The sequence below is a fragment of the Oncorhynchus tshawytscha genome, linkage group LG14 (assembly GCF_018296145.1).
Source record: "Oncorhynchus tshawytscha isolate Ot180627B linkage group LG14, Otsh_v2.0, whole genome shotgun sequence".
Classification (NCBI taxonomy): domain Eukaryota; kingdom Metazoa; phylum Chordata; class Actinopteri; order Salmoniformes; family Salmonidae; genus Oncorhynchus; species Oncorhynchus tshawytscha.
Genome location: NC_056442.1, coordinates 49593363 through 49613362, shown reverse-complemented (window position 1 = coordinate 49613362; position 20000 = coordinate 49593363). Strand labels below are relative to the sequence as shown.

The 20000-nt window shown below is 47.9% G+C and overlaps 1 protein-coding gene across 1 annotated transcript in view; it reads left to right on the top strand.

The window, feature by feature from the left end:
* The window catches only part of LOC112267480 (cytoplasmic dynein 2 heavy chain 1), a 313178-nt gene that overhangs the window by 102926 nt on the left and 190252 nt on the right, over positions 1-20000 (top strand). Inside the window, exons 66-69 of the mRNA XM_042297612.1 lie at positions 10813-10911; positions 11110-11233; positions 15206-15369; positions 15459-15578. Coding sequence (XP_042153546.1) covers positions 10813-10911; positions 11110-11233; positions 15206-15369; positions 15459-15578 — 507 coding nt within the window. The remainder of the gene's footprint in view (positions 1-10812; positions 10912-11109; positions 11234-15205; positions 15370-15458; positions 15579-20000) is intronic.

Genomic DNA, 20000 nt, shown 5'->3' with positions numbered 1-20000 from the left:
ACATCTACTGTGTGCATGACACAAGTAATTTTTCCAACAATTGTTTACAGACAGATTATTTCACTTATAATTCACTGTATCATAATTCCAGTGGGTCAGAAGTTTACATACAGTAAGTTGACTGTGCCTCTTATACAGCTTGGAAAATTCCAGAAAATGATGTCATGGCTTTAGAAGCTTCTGATAGGCTAATTGACATCATTTGAGTCGATTGGAGGAGTACCTGTGGATGTATTTCAAGGCCTACCTTCAAACTCAGTGCCTCTTTGCTTGACATTATGGAAAAATCTAAAGAAATCAGCCAAGACCTCAGAGACCTCATCCTTGGGACCCATTTCCAAACACCTGAAGGTACCACGTTCATCTGTACAAACAATAGTTAAGCAAGTTTAAACACCATGGGACCACGCAGCTGTCATACCGCTCAGGAAGGAGACGCGCTCTGTCTCCTAGAGATGAACGTATTTTGGTGGAAAAGTGCAGATCAATTCCAGAACAACAGCAAAGGACCTTGTGAAGATGCTGCAGCAAACAGGTACAGAAGTATCTATATCCACAGTAAAACGAGTCCTATATCGACCTGAAAGGCCGCTCAGCAAGGAAGAATCCACTGCTCCAAAACCGCCATAAAAAAGCCAGACTACGGTTTGCAACTGCACATGGGGACAAAGATCGTACTTTTTGGAGAAATGTCCTCTGGTCTGATGAAACAGAAATAGAACTATTTGGCCATAATGACCATCATTATGTTTGGAGGAAAAAGGGGAATGCTTGCAAGCTGAAGAACACCATCCCAACCGTGAAGCACAGGGGTGGCAGCATCATGTTGTGGAGGTGCTTTGCTGCAGGAGGGCCTGGTGCACTTCACAAAATAGATGGCATCAAGAGAAAGGAAAATTATGTGGATATATTGAAGCAGTATCTCAAGACATCAGTCAGGAAGTTATAGCTTGGTTGCAAATGGGTCTTCTAAATGGACGATGACCCCAAGCATACTTCCAAAGTTGTGGCAAAATGGCTTAAGGACAACAAAGTCAAGGTATTGGAGTGGCCATCACAAAGCCCTGACCTCAATCCCATAGATAATTTGTGGGCAGAACTGAAAAAGCGTGTGCAAGCAAGGAGGCCTACAAACCTGACTCAGTTACACCAGCTCTGTCAGGAGGAAATGGACCAAAATTCATCCAACTTATTGTGGTAAGCTTGTGGAAGGCTACCTGAAACGTTTGACCCAAGTTAAACAATTTAAAGGCAATGCAACTAATTACTAATTGAGTGTATGTAAACTTCTGACCCACTGGGATTGTGATGAAATAAATAAAAGCTGAAATAAATTATTCTCGCTACTATTATTCTGAGATTTCACATTTTTAAAATAAAATGGTGATCCTAACTGACCTAAGACAGGGAATTATAACTAGAATTAAATGTCAGGAATTGTGAAAAACTGAGTTTAAATGTAGTTGGCTAAGGTGTATGTAAACTTCTGACTTCAACTGTAAATATGGGTTGTATTTACAGTGGTGTTTGTTCTTCACTGGTTGCCCTTTTCTTGTGGCAACAGGGCACACATCTTGTAGCTGTGATGGCACACTGGTATTTCACCCAGTAGATATGGGAGTTTATAAAAAATTGATTTGTTTTCAAATTCCTTGTGTGTCTGTGTAATCTGAGGGAAATGTGTATCTCTATTATGGTTAGGAAGTGGAGCTCAGTTTCCACCTCTCTCTCTCTCATTTGTTCTCTCTCTCTTTCTCTCTCTCTCTTTCTTTCTTTCACACTCTTTCTCTCACACTCTTTCTCTCTCTCTTTCTCTCTCTCTCTTTCTCTCTCTCTCTCTCTCACTCTTTCTCTCTCTCTCTTTCTCTCTCTCTCTCTTTCTCTCTCTCTCTTTCTCTCTCTCTCTTTCTCTCTCACTCTTTCTCTCTCGCTCTTCTTCGCTCACTCATTCACCATCTCTCTTCTCTGTTCCTGATACATTTGTGAGTCGGTTCAGATGAAAAATCCCTGGAAAGGTTTGTATTGGTGTGTGTTGCGCTCTGTATTCCTCAACTATGTTTCTATGTTGTTGTGTTTCCATGTTGAAGCTGAATTCCCTCCCTGACTGGGAGAGTCATGTGTTTTACACCCGGGTCACATCTGTTGTGTTCCTCTCTTTCATTGTATTGTCATTCATCCCTCTCTCTTGTTGGTCTTTCCTCTGGCATCGCTGCTTTAAGATCAGTGCGATCAGATCACGGGTAAGAACTCAGCACTCCATCCATCAATATCTCCACCCGACTGCAGGCTGCTTGCAAAACACGCACACAGACATGCACCAGCACCCTCCCGCATAGCAGCTACACAAACCCTGTACCTGCATTAGTCCTGTATTTTAAAACAAACTACTGCAAGGGGTGTGGCAACAGAAACGTTTACAATTTGTTTATAGGAGTTTGGGATGTTTGTCCATATTTTCCCGTTCCATTGAGTCGTCTTCAAATAATTGATTTGTCGTCCCAGACTTTATAATGATTCTCTCTCTAATCAACTTAACCAGTTTGTTTGCATGATGCCTTTTGAGGCACTAAATAGCTAAACAGAAATAAACATTTCTGTGAAAAGTAGCTTTTCCTTTTGATTTGGATATTTTGTTGATAATCCTGTTTTTGTCTAATAGGGCTTTGGTTGCTGTGTGTGTGTGTGTGTGTGTCCGTGTGTGTCCGTGTGTGTGTGTGTGTGTGTGTGTGTGTCCGTGTGTGTGTTTGTGTCTGTGTGTATACGGCTTCACCAGGCTTTGTCATTCTTCTGAATGAGTGGCCTTTGCTTTGTGGAGAGAATTACACTTTAAAAGAAAACTGTAATCAGGGCTGTTTCACAACACGGTCTCTGGAGCAATCTGTGGCTGTGGTGTGTAAGAGCTCAGCCTCTTAATGTCTGTCTTTCCCTCCTGGCGCAGGAAACCGTTCCATAACCAAGAACCACACAGCCTGTAGAACATGGAATAACTGTTTCTAAATGGGTCACTATTTCTACAGTTCCCCTACTGTTAGTCACTACATAGATCTTTCAGTAAGAGACCCACTCTGCCGTTGTTCACCCTCTCCCTCTTACACTCCCTCAACCCTCACTCTGCTTCCTACTCCCCCTCAACCCTCACTCTGCCTCCTACACCCCCTCAACCCTCACTCTGCCTCCTACACCCCCTCAACCCTCACTCTGCTTCCTACACCCCCTCAACCCTCACTCTGCTTCCTACACCCCCTCAACCCTCACTCTGCCTCCTACACCCCCTCAACCCTCACTCTGCCTCCTACACCCCCCAGCCCTCACTCTGCTTCCTACACCCCCTCAACCCTCACTCTGCTTCCTACACCCCCTCAACCCTCACTCTGCCTCCTACACCCCCTCAACCCTCACTCTGCTTCCTACACCCCCCAACCCTCACTCTGCCTCCTACACCCCCTCAACCCTCACTCTGCCTCCTACACCCCCTCAACCCCCCTCAACCCTCACTCTGCTTCCTACACCCCCTCAACCCTCACTCTGCTTCCTACACCCCCTCAACCCTCACTCTGCCTCCTACACCCCCCCCTCAGCCCTCACTCTGCCTCCTCCTACCCCCTCAACCCTCACTCTGCCTCCTACACCCCCTCAACCCTCACTCTGCTTCCTACACCCCCAACCCTCACTCTGCCTCCTACACCCCTCAACCCTCACTCTGCTTCCTACACCCCCTCAACCCTCACTCTGCTTCCTACACCCCCTCAACCCTCACTCTGCTTCCTACACCCCCTTAACCCTCACTCTGCTTCCTACACCCCCTCAACCCTCACTCTGCTTCCTACACCCCTGCAACCATCACTCTCACTCTCTTCCTCCCCTCCCTCCCCTTTCTCCCATGTCCCCCACTCCCCCCATCCCTCCAGCCCTCCGGAGTCAAGAGGGCCTGTCTCTCAGTCCAGTAGATGGAGGAGGTGTTGATGAGAGCTCATGATTTTACAGCAGTTTATTTTAGCCTCTTTACAAAAATACCAATTTTGGTAATTAACATAAAATCTATGACATTCTATCGTAACTTTGGTAATTTGTACTTGAAGAACAAACTAAATGTTTTATTCATACATAGCATTCATTCATCTGAGTACATATTGTCCATGAGTTTCTAGTAGATAGACCATATGGTTCAAGAGAAAATAGCCGAATTAAGGAAAAAACATGTAATCAACAATACTATTGTTTTCAATTAACTCTAACTCTTGACTTTCAGAACTGACACCAGTTTCACATCAAAACATTGACAACAAATACAGTTGAAGTCGGAAGTTTACATACACAGTAGCCAAATACATTTAAACTCAGTTTTTCACAATTCCTGACATTTAATCCTAGTAAAAATTCTACAAAATGACATACAAATGTCCTCACTAATTAGTCTCAGTTTTACTTAAATCTACTTGAAAATCAGAGACAAAGTTGTAATATTGCTGTCCATCAATGACTCCCAACCAAATTTACTGAGTAAGCAATTTTGGTAAAGTTGGTAGAATCTTATTCCAAATGATTCCCAGCTGTAATGGCTGCCGAAGGTGTTTCCACCTCAAATAAAATCCAATTTTATTTGTCACATACACATGGTTAGTAGATGTTAATGCGAGTGTAGCGAAATGCTTGTGCTTCTAGTTCCGACAATGCAGTAATAATCCAACAAGTAATCTAACTAACAATTCCCCCAAAAAACTACTGTCTTATACACAGTCTAAGGGGATAAAGAATATGTACATAAAGATATATGAATGACTGATGGTACAGAGCAGCTTAGGCAAGATACAGTAGATGGTATCGAGTACAGTATATACATATGAGATGAGTAATGTAGGGTATGTAAACATTATATTAAGTGGCATTGTTTAAAGTGGCTGGTGATACATTTTTTACATCAATTTTTCCGTTATTAAAGTGGCTGGAGTTGAGTCAGTATGTTGGCAGCAGCCACTCAATGTTAGTGGTGGCTGTTTAACAGTCTGATGGCCTTGAGAAGCTGTTTTTCAGTCTCTCGGTCCCAGCTTTGATGCACCTGTACTGACCTCGCCTTCTGGATGATAGCAGGGTGAACAGGTAGTGGCTCGGGTGGTTGTTGTCCTTGATGATCTTTATGGCCTTCCTGTGACATCGGGTGGTGTAGGTGTCCTGGAGGGCAGGTAGTTTGCCCCCATGTGATGTGTTGTGCAGACCTCACTACCCTCTGGAGAGCCTTACGGTTGTGGGCGGAGCAGCTGCCGTACCAGGCGGTGATACAGCCTGACAGGATGCTCTCGATTGTTCATCTGTAAAGGTTTGTGAGTGCTTTTGGTGACAAGCCGAATTTCTTCAGCCTCCTGAGGTTGAAGAGGCGCTGCTGTGCCTTCTTCACTACGCTGTCTGTGTGGGTGGACCAATTCAGTTTGTCCGTGATGTGTACGCCGAGGAACTTAAAACTTACTGTCCCGTCGATGTGGATAGGGGGGTGCTCCCTCTGCTGTTTCCTGAAGTCCACGATCATCTCCTTTGTTTTGTTGACGTTGAGTGTAAGGTTATTTTCCTGACACCACACTCCGAGGGCCCTCACCTCCTCCCTGTAGGAAGTCTCGTCGTTGTTGATAATCAGGCCTACCACTGTAGTGTCGTCTGCAAACTTGATGATTGAGTTGGAGGAGTGCATGGCCACGCAGTCATGGGTGAACAGGGAGTACAGGAGAGGGGCCCCAGTGTTGAGGATCAGTGGGGTGGAGATGTTGATATCTACCCTCACCACCTGGGGGGCGGTCCGTCAGGAAGTCCAGTACCCAGTTGCAAAGGGCGGGGTCGAGACCCAGGGTCTCGAGCTTGATGATGAGCTTGGAGGGTACTATGATGTTAAATGCTGAGCTGTAGTCAATGAACAGTATTCTCACATAGGTATTCCTCTTGTCCAGATGGGTTAGTGCAGTGTGCAATGTGGCTGCGATTGCGTCGTCTGTGGACCTATTGGGGCGGTAAGGAAATTGGAGTGGGTCTAGGATGTCAGGTAGGATGGAGGTGATATGGTCCTTGACTAGTCTCTCAAAGCACTTCCTTGATGACGGAAGTGAGTGCTACGTAGTCGTTTAGCTCAGTTACCTTAGTTTTCTTGGGAACAGGAACAATGGTAGTCCTCTTGAAGCATGTGGGAACAGCAGACTGGGATAAGGATTGATTGAATATGTCCGTAAACACACCACCCAGCTGGTCTGCGCATGCTCTGATGACGCTGCTGGGGATGCCGTCTGGGCCTGCAGCCTTGCGAGGGTAAACACGTTTAAATGTTTTTCACACGTCGGCTGCAGTTAAGGTGAGTCCGCAGGTTTTGGTAGCGGGCCGTGTCAGTGGCACTGTATTGTCCTCAAAGTGAGCAAAGAAGTTATTTAGTCTGTCTGGGAGCAAGACATCCTGGTCTGTGACGGGGCTGATTTTATTTTTGTAATCCGTGATTGACTGTAGACCCTGCCACACCTCTTGCCACATTCAGTGGGGCAAAAAGGTATTTAGTCAGCCACCAATTGTGCAAGTTCTCCCTCTTAAAAAGATGAGGCCTGTAATTTTCATCATAGGTACACTTCAACTATGACAGACAAAATTAGGAAATAAAATCCATAAAATCACATTCAGGACCTTGAAATGCTTCTTACGAAGCCACTCCTTCGTTGCCCGGGTGGTGTGTTTGGGATCATTGTCATGCTGAAAGACCCAGCCAAGTTTCATCTTCAATGCCCTTGCTGATGGAAGGAAGTTTTCACTCAAAATCTCACGATACATGGCCCCATTCATTCTTTCCTTTACACAGATCAGTCGAGTTGAGTTTTTACCAAGAAGTTATATTTTGGTGTCAGATGAAATTCTCCCAATCTTCTTCTGGATCATCCAAATGCTCTCTAGCAAACTTCAGACGGGCCTGGACATGTACTGGCTTAAGCAGGGGGACACGTCTGGCACTGCAGGATTTGAGTCCCTGGCGGCGTAGTGTGTTACTGATGGTAGGCTTTGTTACTTTGGTCCCAGCTCACTGCAGGTCATTCACTAGGTCCCCCCGTGTGGTTCTGGGATTTTGCGTGGAGCCCCAGATCGAGGGAGATTATCAGTGGTCTTGTATGTCTTCCATTTCCTAATAATTGCTCCCACTGTTGATTTCTTCAAACCAAGCTGCTTACCTATTGCAGATTCAGTCTTCCCAGCCTGGTGCAGGTCTACAATTTTGTTTCTGTTGTCCTTTGACAGCTCTTTGGTCTTGGCCATAGTGGAGTTTGGAGAGTAACTGTTTGAGGTTGTGGACAGGTGTCTTTTATACTGATAACAAGTTCAAACAGGTGCCATTAATACAGGTAAAGAGTGGAGGACAGAGGAGCCTCTTAAAGAAGAAGTTACAGATCTGTGAGATCCAGAAATCTTGCTTGTTTGTAGGTGACCAAATACTTATTTTCCACCATAATTTGCAAATAAATTCATTAAAAATCCTACAATGTGATTTTCTGGATTTTTGTTAAAAATGTTGTCTGTCATAGTTGAAGTGTACCTATGATGAAAATTACAGGCCTCTCTCATCTTTTTAAGTGGGAGAACTTGCACAATTGGTGGCTGACTAAATACTTTTTTGCCCCACTGTACCTCTTGTGTCTGATCTGTTGAATTGCAACCCTGCCTTTTATCAATACTGAAGCTTAACTTGTTTGATTGCCTTGCGGAGGGAATAGCTACACTGTTTGTATTCGGTCATGTTTCCGGTCATCTTGCCCTGATAAAAAGCAGTGGTTTGCGCTTTCAGTTTCGCGTGAATGCTGCCATCAATCCACGGTTTCTGGTTTGGGAATGCTTTAATAGTTGCAGTGGGTACGACATCGCCGATGCACATTCTAATAAACTCGCTCACTGAATCAGCTTATTCGTCAATGTTGTTGTTTGACGCAATGCAGAACATATCCCTGTCCACGTGATCGAAGCAATCTTGAAGCGTGGAATCAGATTGGTCGGACCAGCGTTGAACAGACCTGAGCGCGGGAGCTTCCTGTTTTAGTCTCTGTCTATAGGCAGGGAGCAACAAAATGGAGTCGTGGTCAGCTTTTCCGAAAGGAGGGTGGAGGAGGGCCTTATATGCTTCGCAGAGGTTAGAATAACAATGATCCAGGGTTTTACCAGCCCTTGTAGCACAATCGATATGTTGATAGAATTTAGGGAGTCTTGTTTTCAGATTAGCCTTGTTAAAATCCCCAGCTGCAATGAATGCAGCCTCAGGATATGTGGTTTCCAGTTTACATCGTCAAATGAATTTCGTTCAGGGTCATCGATGTGTCTTCTTGGGGGGGAATATATGCGGCTGTGATTATAATCCAAGAGAATTCTCTTGGTAGATAATCTGGTCGACATTTGATTGTGAGGAATTCGGGTGAACAGAAGGACTTGAGTTTCTTAATGTTGTTATAATCACACCAAGTCTCGTTAATCATAAGGCATACCCCCACGCCCCTCTTCTTACCAGAAAGATGCTTGTTTCTGTCGGCGCGATGCGTGAAGAAACCAGCTGGTTGCACGACTCCGATAGCGTGTCTCGAGTGAGCCATGTTTCCGTGAAGCAAAGAACATTACAGTCTCTTATGTCTCTCTGGAATGCTACCCTTGCTCGGATTTCATCAACCTTGTTGTCAAGAGACTGGACATTGGCGAGTAGTATGCTAGGGAGCGGTGCGCAATGTGCCTATCTCCGGAGCCTGACCAGAAGACCGCTTCGTCTGCCCTTTTTACGGCGTCGTTGTTTTGGTTCGCCGGCTGGGATCCGATCCATTGTCCTGGGTGGTGGGCCAAACACAGGATCCGCTTCAGGAAAGTCGTATTCCTGGTCATAATGATGATGAGTTGACATTGCTCTTATATCCAGTAGTTCCTCCCAACTGTATGTAATGAAACCTAAGATTACCTGGGGTACCAATGTAAGAAATAACATGTAACATGTATAACATGTAATAACATGTAATAACATGTAATATAACATGTAATAACATGTAAAAAAACAAAATACTGCATAGTTTCGTAGGAACGCGAAGCGAGGCGGCCATCTCTGTCGGCGCCAGAAGTACACTAGTATTAACTCTGGGCTGTGAAAACATATGCAATTAAGACATCTTTGTTTATTTTTCTTAAACTTTGAAAATGTGGAGTAGGTTATGTGGATAAGTAAGGTAAAAAAACACATTTATTCCCTTTTGAGATGACATTTTAAGGCAACAAAATGTGAATACTGTGGAAGTGGTGTGTAAACTCACTGGCTACTATTGAACTAGTAAACCATGCTGAAACGCTCATATTAAACACCAATAGTATTCACTAAGTTGATGGTTTATATTTAATAGAATGTTGTTTTTTTGTGTGTAATTTCCCCCCCCCCATTTTTCTCCCCAATTTCGTGATTAAAATCATGTCTCATCGCTGCAACTGCCCAATGGGCTCGGGAGAGGTGAAGGTCGAGTCATGCGTCCTCTGAAACATGACCTGCCAAGCCGCGCTTTTTAACACTGAAGCCAGCTGCACCGATGTGTCAGAGGAAAAACACTAGTCAACTGATGATCGACGTCAGCCTGCAGGCAGCCGGCCCGCCACAAGGAGTCGCTAGAGCGCGATGAGCCACGTAAAGCCCCCCTGGCCAAACCCTCCCCTAACCCAGACGACGCTGGCCAATTGTGCCCCTCCCTATGGGACTCCCGGTCACGGCCGTTAATGACACAGGGTGGGATTGGACCCCAGGCTGTAGTGACGCCGCAGCACTGCAATGCAGTGCCTTAGACCGCTGTGCCACTCAGCAGTTTAGTATAATGTTTACAGCTCTGTCATTCTATTTATTTAAAAATCATATTATTTCATATATTTTACATGTGATAAGACCACACAGAGGGCCAGAGACTATTAGACACCTGTGATAATCTGAAGTATCCAAAAAGGCCAAATATGTCTTTTGATGGATTACATAAAATATTTGAATGATACCAAAATGCTGGTAGTTTACTGGTACATTGTGAAAGTTTCCAGTAATATATCCTACCTTTGCAATCCTAGTCCACTTTGATTCTTAGACCCTTTATAAAGCATGTCTGGTGTGATCCCACAGCAATTTACTGCAAACACGCTGGTACCTGGTGCTGTGTGACATGTCTGCTCAGTGTGTCTCATAAATTGCTCTCCAAACTGTGGTTCTCTATGCTAGGTCTTGTGGAGAGTGTGTAGGTTGGACCACTACAGCAGACAGTGTGTCAGATGTTTGATGGTTTGTCAGCCCTGGGAGACTGTGAATAAAGGCATTGCAGTTTACACACACAGGGCCATAACCATCAACCACGCCACATCTAAAGCATATATGACTCTACAGAGGGAAAGAGGGAGAGAAAGGATGAATAAACAAATATAGATAAAGAAGGAGGGATGGGGAAAGATAAACAGAAAGGACATGGTTTAGAGAGATGGAAGGAGAGAAAAGGCCAGAGCGAGATGGCAATACATAGAGGGAACCATAGCATAAAGAGATTTCATCCCTTTGTCTGGTGTGTACTGCTCAATGTCTGGCAGCTCTGAATCCAGACAGCCAATCCCTCGCTGGCCAATCACTGTGACAGCTGTGAGAGAGAACTGGACTGGGCCTCAAAGATTCTCCCCAGAGAGAAAAACTATTTAAGCATCTATCTTAATATATAGATAGGAAAATAAATGGAAAAAGGACTCTTAGTTCCTCAATGACTTTCAGTATGTCATCCATCACTTACGTCTCTTTCTGTCTCTCTCTCTCTCTCTCTCTCTCAGAGTGTTGCTTGTCCTTTCCTCATCGACCCCTCCTCTCGGGCTACAGAGTGGCTCCGTACTCACCTGAAGCAGCATCGCCTCGAGGTCATCAATCAGCAGGTACACCTGTCACATCTGTCAATCATTCACACATCACACCTGTCACTTATACAGAAAAACATTTAAAACAGGTATTTCAGTCAGCCAACAGGTACTGTGAACTCATATCACACAGAGACATGTTAGTTGTAATGTAACCAGTTAGATACCAGTTGTGACACCAGGCATAAGTGCTGTTATCAGAATGTTTTCCTCCAGGACCCTAACTTCATCACGTCTCTGGAGCTGGCTGTGCGTTTTGGGAAAACGCTGATCATCCAGGAGATGGATGGAGTGGAGCCGGTTCTCTACCCACTACTGAGGAGAGACCTGATAACACAGGGTGAGTCTACCTACTACTGAGGAGAGACCTGATAACACAGGGTGAGTCTACCCACTACTGAGGAAAGACCTGATAACACAGGGTGAGTCTACCCACTACTGAGGAGAGACCTGATAACACGGGGTGAGTCTACCTACTACTGAGGAGAGACCTGATAACACAGGGTGAGTCTACCTACTACTGAGGAGAGACCTGATAACACAGGGTGATAACACAGGGTGAGTCTACCCACTACTGAGGAGAGACCTGATAACACAGGGTGAGTCTACCCACTACTGAGGAGAGACCTGATAACACAGGGTGAGTCTACCCACTACTGAGGAGAGACCTGATAACACAGGGTGAGTCTACCTACTACTGAGGAGAGACCTGATAACACAGGGTGAGTCTACCCACTACTGAGGAGAGACCTGATAACACAGGGTGAGTCTACCTACTACTGAGGAAAGACCTGATAACACAGGGTGAGTCTACCCACTACTGAGGAGAGACCTGATAACACAGGGTGAGTCTACCCACTACTGAGGAGAGACCTGATAACACAGGGTGAGTCTACCTACTACTGAGGAGAGACCTGATAACACAGGGTGAGTCTACCCACTACTGAGGAGAGACCTGATAACACAGGGTGAGTCTACCTACTACTGAGGAGAGACCTGATAACACAGGGTGAGTCTACCTAGTACTGAGGAGAGACCTGATAACACAGGGTGAGTCTACCTGACTACTGAGAGGAGAGACCTGATAACACAGGGGGTGAGTCTACCCACTACTGAGGAGAGACCTGATAACACAGGGTGAGTCTACCCACTACTGAGGTGAGACCTGATAACACAGGGTGAGTCTACCTACTACTGAGGAGAGACCTGATAACACAGGGTGAGTCTACCTACTACTGAGGTGAGACCTGATAACACAGGGTGAGTCTACCTACTACTGAGGGAGAGACCTGATAACACTGAGGAGAGACCTGATAACACAGGGTGAGTCTACCCTACTACTGAGGAGAGACCTGATAACACAGGGTGAGTCTACCCACTACTGAGGAGAGACCTGATAACACAGGGTGAGTCTACTACTACTGAGGAGAGACCTGATAACACAGGGTGAGTCTACCCACTACTGAGGAGAGACCTGATAACACAGGGTGAGTCTACCCACTACTGAGGAGAGACCTGATAACACAGGGTGAGTCTACCCACTACTGAGGAGAGACCTGATAACACAGGGTGAGTCTACCTACTACTGAGGAGAGACCTGATAACACAGGGTGAGTCTACCCACTACTGAGGAGAGACCTGATGAGTCTACCTACTACTGAGGAGAGACCTGATAACACAGGGTGAGTCTACCCACTACTGAGGAGAGACCTGATAACACAGGGTGAGTCTACCCACTACTGAGGAGAGACCTGATAACACAGGGTGAGTCTACCCACTACTGAGGGTAACACAGGGGAGTCTACCCACTACTGAGGAGACCTGATAACACAGGGTGAGTCTACCTACTACTGAGGAGGACCTGATAACACAGGGTGAGTGAGGGGGAGGGTGGGAATGGAAGAATGTTAGAGAGAGGTGGGGAGGGGGAGAAAGAGATGTAACAGGGTGGAAGCTAACACAGGGTGTCTACCCACTACTGAGGTGAGAGATAACACATGTCTACCCACTACTGAGGAGAGAGGTTAGACAGAGGGAGGAGAGTCTACCCACTACTGAGGAAGAGAGGGTGAGGAGAGAGAGACCTGATAACACAGGGTGAGTCTACCCACTACTGAGGAGAGACCTGATAACACAGGGTGAGGAGGAGACCTGAGAGGAGGTGAGACCTGAGGGTGAGTCTACCCACTACTGAGGAGAGACCTGATAACACAGGGGAGGAGGAGAGACCTGATAACACAGGGTGAGGCTGAGGGTGGGGGAGAGGTAGGAGGTGGGAGAGAGGGAATGGAGAATGGAGAGAGGGAGGGGAGAAAGAGATGAGGGTGGGAGTGTGAGAGACATGGGAGGAGAGGAGGGAGGAGAGAGAGGGAGGAGGGGAGGAGGAGGAGGAGAGGGAGAGAGAGAGGGGAGGGGGAGGGAGAGAGAGGGGGGAGGAGAGATAGCGAGAGGGGAGGAAGAGAGAGGGAGGAGAGATAGGGAGAGGGAGGAGAGAGAGAGGGAGGAGAGAGAGGGAGGGAGAGAGGGAGGAGAGAGAGAGGAGGAGAGGAGGAGAGAGAGGGAGAGAGGGAGGAGGGAGAGAGAGGAGGGAGGGGAGGAGGGAGAGAGGGGAGGGAGGGAGAGAGGGAGGAGGAGAGAGGAGAGAGGAGAGGGAGGAGAGATAGCGAGAGGGGAGGAGGAGAGAGAGGGAGGAGAGATAGCGAGAGGGGAGGAGGAGAGAGAGTTGGTGTTGGTTAAAGGGCAGTGAATCCACTGAAAAGAAATGAGGGGGATTGGCCATCCACTGGAGGATGGAGAAAAGAAACAGGAGGGGAGAGAGGGAGGGAGGGAGCAGGGTGTGCTGCAATGCAGAGAAGAGGCTGAGTTTATATCCATGAAATGTCCTGGATTAACCATTCCCTCCCTCCCTCATCTCTCCCTCCATCTCTCCCTCCCTCATCTCTCCCTCCATCTCTCCCTCCATCTCTCCCTCCATCTCTCCCTCCCTCTCTCCCTCCATCTCGCCCTCTCTCCCTCCCTCTCTCCCTCCCTCTCTCCCTTCATCTCTCCCTCCCTCCATCTCTCCATCTCCCCATCTCTCCCTCCATCTATCCCTCTCACTCACTTTCCCTCTTACTCCCTCTCTCCCTCCATCTCCCATCTCTCCATCTTTCCCTCCCTCTCTCCATCTCTCCCTACCTCTCCCCCTACCTCTCTCCCTCCCTCTCACACTCCATCTCTCCCTCTCTCACTCTCCATATCTCCCTCCCTCCTCTCCATATCTCCTCTTTCCCTCCCTCCATCTCTCCCTCCCTCTCTCTCTCTCTCTCTCCCTCCCTCCCTCCCTCTCCCTCTCTTTCCTTTCCCTCCCCTTTCCCTCTTTTCCCTCCCTCCATCTCTCCCTCTTTCCCTCTTTCCCTCCCTCCCTCTCTCCCTCTCTCCCTCCCTCCATCTCTCCCTCTCTCCCTCCCTCCCTCCATCTCTCCCTCCCTCCCTCCATCTCTCCCTCCATCTCTCCCTCCATCTCTCCCTCCCTCTCCCTCCTCCCTCTCTCTCTCCCCTCTCTCCCTCCCTCCATCTCTCCCTCCCTCCCTCCCTCTCCCTCTCCCTCCCTCTCTCCCTCCATCTCTCCCCCTCATCTCTCCCTCATCTCCCTCCCTCCCTCCATCTCTCCCTCCTCCCTCCTCCTCCCTCCCTCCCTCCATCTCTCCCTCCCTCCATCTCTCCCTCCATCTCTCCCTCCCCCCCTCTCTCCCTCCATCTCTCCCTCCATCATGCCTCCCCCTCCCTCCCTCTCTCCCTCCATCTCTCCCTCCATCTCTCCCTCCATCTCTCTCTCCATCTCTCCCTCCATCTCCCTCTCTCCCTCCATCTCTCCCTCCCTCTCCCTCCATCTCTCCCTCTCTCTCTCCCTCCCTCTCTCCCTCCATCTCTCCCTTCATCTCACCCTCCCTCTCTCTCTCCATCTCTCCCTCACCCCTCTCCCTACTCTCTCTCCCTCCATCCTCTCTCCCTCTCTCCCTCCCTCCATATCTCTCTCCTCCCTCTCTCCATCACTCTCCTTTCCCTCCTCCCTCTCTCCATCTCTCCCTCTCTCTCTCTCTCTCTCTCTCTCCATATCTCCCTCCCCCTCCATCTCTCCCTCCCTCCCTCCATCTCTCTCTTTCCCTCCCTCCATCTCTCCCTCCCTCCATCTCTCCCTCCCTCCTCTCTCCCTCCCTCCATCCCTCTCTCCCTCCCTCCCTCCCTCTCTCCCTCCCTCCATCTCCCTCCCTCCCTCCATCTCTCCCTCCTCTCTCTCTCTCCCTCCATATCTCCCCCCCTCTCTCTCCAGGTCCGCGGTATGTGGTTCAGATAGGTGATAAGGTGATAGATTATAACGAGGAGTTCCGTCTGTTCCTGGCCACGCGTAACCCCTCCCCCTTCATCCCCCCCGACGCTGCCTCTGTCGTCACTGAGGTCAACTTCACCACCACCAGAGCTGGCCTGCGAGGACAGGTAAAAACACACACACACTACCGTTGCTTTATTACTGTACACTGAGACTGTCTCCTGGTTAATCAGCCCATCCGTTGTGTGTGTATTAGCTCCTAGCTCTGACCATCCAGCAGGAGAAGCCAGAGTTAGAGACCCAGAAGACCCGTCTGTTACAGCAGGAGGAGGACAAGAAGATCCAGCTAGCCACGCTGGAAGAGTCTCTGTTAGAGGTACACACACAGACACACACACACACACACGTATATTATAGCCACGCTGGAAGAGTCTCTGTTAGAGGTACACACACACACACACACACACATATATTATAGCCACGCTGGAAGAGTCTCTGTTAGAGGTACACACACACACAGACAGACACACACACACACACATATATTATAGCCACGCTGGAAGAGTCTCTGTTAGAGGTACACACACACAGACAGACACACACACACACACACACGTATATTATAGCCACGCTGGAAGAGTCTCTGTTAGAGGTACACACACACACACACACACACACACACACACACGTATATTATAGCCACGCTGGAAGAGTCTCTGTTAGAGGTACACACACACACAGACACACACACACACACACACATAGAGACCACGCTGGAAGAGTCTCTGTTAGAGGTACACACACACACACACACACACACACACACACACACACACACACACACACACACACACACACACATATATATATATATTATACACACACAAACACACACACACAGAGACACTCACGCTGGAAGAGTCCCTGTTAGAGAACTTGCACAATTGGTGGCTGACTAAATATGTTTTTGCCCCACTGTATATGTGTGTGTGTATGATATAGATATATAGATATATATATATATACACTGCTCAAAAAAATAAAGGGAACACTAAAATAACACATCCTAGATCTGAATGAATGAAATATTCTTATTAAATACTTTTTTCTTTACATAGTTGAATGTGCTGACAACAAAATCACACAAAAATGATCAATGGAAATCAAATGTATCAACCCATGGAGGTCTGGATTTGGAGTCACACTCAAAATTAAAGTGGAAAACCACACTACAGGCTGATTCAACTTTGATGTAATGTCCTTAAAACAAGTCAACATGAGGCTCAGTAGTGTGTGTGGCCTCCACGTGCCTGTATGACCTCCCTACAACGCCTGGGCATGCTCCTGATGAGGTGACGGATGGTCTCCTGAGGGATCTCCTCCCAGACCTGGACTAAAGCATCTGCCAACTCCTGGACAGTCTGTGGTGCAACGTGGCGTTGGTGGATGGAGCGAGACATGATGTCCCAGATGTGCTCAATTGGATTCAGGTCTGGGGAACGGGCGGGCCAGTCCATAGCATCAATGCCTTCCTCTTGCAGGAACTGCTGACACACTCCAGCCACATGAGGTCTAGCATTGTCTTGCATTAGGAGGAACCCAGGGCCAACCGCACCAGCATATGGTCTCACAGGGGGTCTGAGGATCTCATCTCGGTACCTAATGGCAGTCAGGCTACCTCTGGCGAGCACATGGAGGGCTGTTCTCTGGCAAATGCCAAGCGTCCTGCATGGTGTTGGGCTGTAAGCACAAACCCCACCTGTGGATGTTGGGCCCTCATACCACCCTCATGGAGTCTGTCTCTGACCGTTTGAGCAGACACATGCATATTTGTGGCCTGCTGGAGGTCATTTTGCAGGGCTCTGGCAGTGCTCCTCCTGCTCCTCCTTGCACAAAAGTAGAGGTAGCGGTCCTGCTGCTGGGTTGTTGCCCTCCTACGGCCTCCTCCACGTCTCCTGATGTACTGGCCTGTCTCCTGGTAGCGCCTCCATGCTCTGGACACTTTGCTGACAGACACAGCAAACCTTCTTGCCACAGCTCGCATTGATGTGCCATTCTGGATGAGCTGCACTACCTGAGCCACTTGTGTGGGTTGTAGACTCCGTCTCATGCTACCACTAGAGTGAAAGCACCGCCAGCATTCAAAAGTGACCAAAACATCAGCCAGGTAGCATAGGAACTGAGAAGTGGTCTGTGGTCACCACCTGCAGAACCACTCCTTTATTGGGGGTGTCTTGCTAATTGCCTATAATTTCCACCTGTTGTCTATTCCATTTGCACAACAGCATGTGGAATTTATTGTCAATCAGTGTTGCTTCCTAAGTGGACAGTTTGATTTCACAGAAGTGTGATTGACTTGGACTTACATTGTGTTGTTTAAGTGTTCCCTTAATATATATTTTTTTTAGCAGTGCATATATATATATGTGTGTGTTTACAGTGGGGCAAAAAAGTATTTAGTCAGCCACCTCGCTTCGCGTTCCTAGGAAACTGTGCAGTTTTTTGTTTTTTTACGTGTTATTTCTTACACTAGTACCCCAGGTCATCTTAGGTTTCATTACATACAGCCGAGAAGAACTACTGAATATAAGATCAGCGTCAACTCAGTACGACCAAGAATATGTTTTTCGCGATGCGGATCCTGTGTTCTGCCGGATCCTGTGTTCAACCAGTGTAACGGACTGGATTACATGCAGCGACCCAAAAAAACGACTCAGAAAAAGAGGGAAACGAAGCGGTCTTCTGGTCAGACTCCGGAGACGGGCACATCGTGCACCACTCCCTAGCATTCTTCTCGCCAATGTCCAGTCTCTTGACAACAAGGTTGATGAAATCCGAGCAAGGGTAGCATTCCAGAGGGACATCAGAGACTGCAACGTTCTCTGCTTCACGGAAACATGGCTAACCGGAGAGACGCTATCCGAAGCGGTGCAGCCAGCGGGTTTCTCCACGCATCGCGCCGACAGAAACGAACATCTTTCTGGTAAGAAGAGGGGCGGGGGCGTATGCCTTATGACTAACGTGACATGGTGTGATGACAGAAACATACAGGAACTCAAATCCTTCTGTTCACCTGATTTAGAATTCCTCACAATCAAATGTAGACCGCATTATCTACCAAGAGAATTCTCTTCGATTATAATCACAGCCGTATATATCCCCCCCAAGCAGACACATCGATGGCTCTGAACAAACTTTATTTAACTCTCTGCAAACTGGAAACGATTTATCCGGAGGCTGCATTCATTGTAGCTGGGGATTTTAACAAGGCTAATCTGAAAACAAGACTCCCTAAATTTTATCAGCATATCGATTGCGCAACCAGGGGTGGAAAGACCCTGGATCATTGTTACTCTAACTTCCGCAACGCATATAAGGCCCTGCCCCGCCCCCTTTCGGAAAAGCTGACCACGACTCCATTTTGTTGATCCCTGCCTACAGACAGAAACTAAAACAAGAAGCTCCCACGCTGAGGTCTGTCCAACGCTGGTCCGACCAAGCTGACTCCACACTCCAAGACTGCTTCCATCACGTGGACTGGGAGATGTTTCGTATTGCGTCAGACAACAACATTGACGAATACGCTGATTCGGTGTGCGAGTTCATTAGAACGTGCGTTGAAGATGTCGTTCCCATAGCAACGATTAAAACATTCCCTAACCAGAAACCTTGGATTGATGGCAGCATTCGTGTGAAACTGAAGGCACGAACCACTGCTTTTAATCAGGGCAAGGTGTCTGGTAACATGACTGAATACAAACAGTGCAGCTATTCCCTCCGCAAGGCTATCAAACAAGCTAAGCGCCAGTACAGAGACAAAGTAGAATCTCAATTCAACGGCTCAGACACAAGAGGCATGTGGCAGGGTCTACAGTCAATCACGGACTACAGGAAGAAACCCAGCCCAGTCACGGACCAGGATGTCTTGCTCCCAGGCAGACTAAATAACCTTTTGCCCGGTTTGAGGACAATACAGTGCCACTGACACGGCCTGCAACGAAAACATGCGGTCTCTCCTTCACTGCAGCCGAAGTGAGTAAGACATTTAAACGTGTTAACCCTCGCAAGGCTGCAGGCCCAGACGGCATCCCCAGCCGCGCCCTCAGAGCATGCGCAGACCAGCTGGCCGGTGTGTTTACGGACATATTCAATCAATCCCTATACCAGTCTGCTGTTCCCACATGCTTCAAGAGGGCCACCATTGTTCCTGTTCCCAAGAAAGCTAAGGTAACTGAGCTAAACGACTACCGCCCGTAGCACTCACATCTGTCATCATGAAGTGCTTTGAGAGACTAGTCGAGGACCATATCACCTCCACCCTACCTGACAACCTAGACCCACTCCAATTTGCTTACCGCCCAAATAGGTCCACAGACGATGCAATCTCAACCACACTGCACACTGCCCTAACCCATCTGGACAAGAGGAATACCTATGTGAGAATGCTGTTCATCGACTACAGCTCGGCATTCAACACCATAGTACCCTCCAAGCTCGTCATCAAGCTCGAGACCCTGGGTCTCGACCCCGCCCTGTGCAACTGGGTTCTGGACTTCCTGACGGGCCGCCCCAGGTGGTGAGGGTAGGCAACAACATCTCCTTCCCGCTGATCCTCAACACTGGGGCCCCACAAGGGTGCGTTCTGAGCCCTCTCCTGTACTCCCTGTTCACCCACGACTGCGTGGCCATGCACGCCTCCAACTCAATCATCAAGTTTGCGGACGACACAACAGTGGTAGGCTTGATTACCAACAACGACGAGACGGCCTACAGGGAGGAGGTGAGGGCCCTCGGAGTG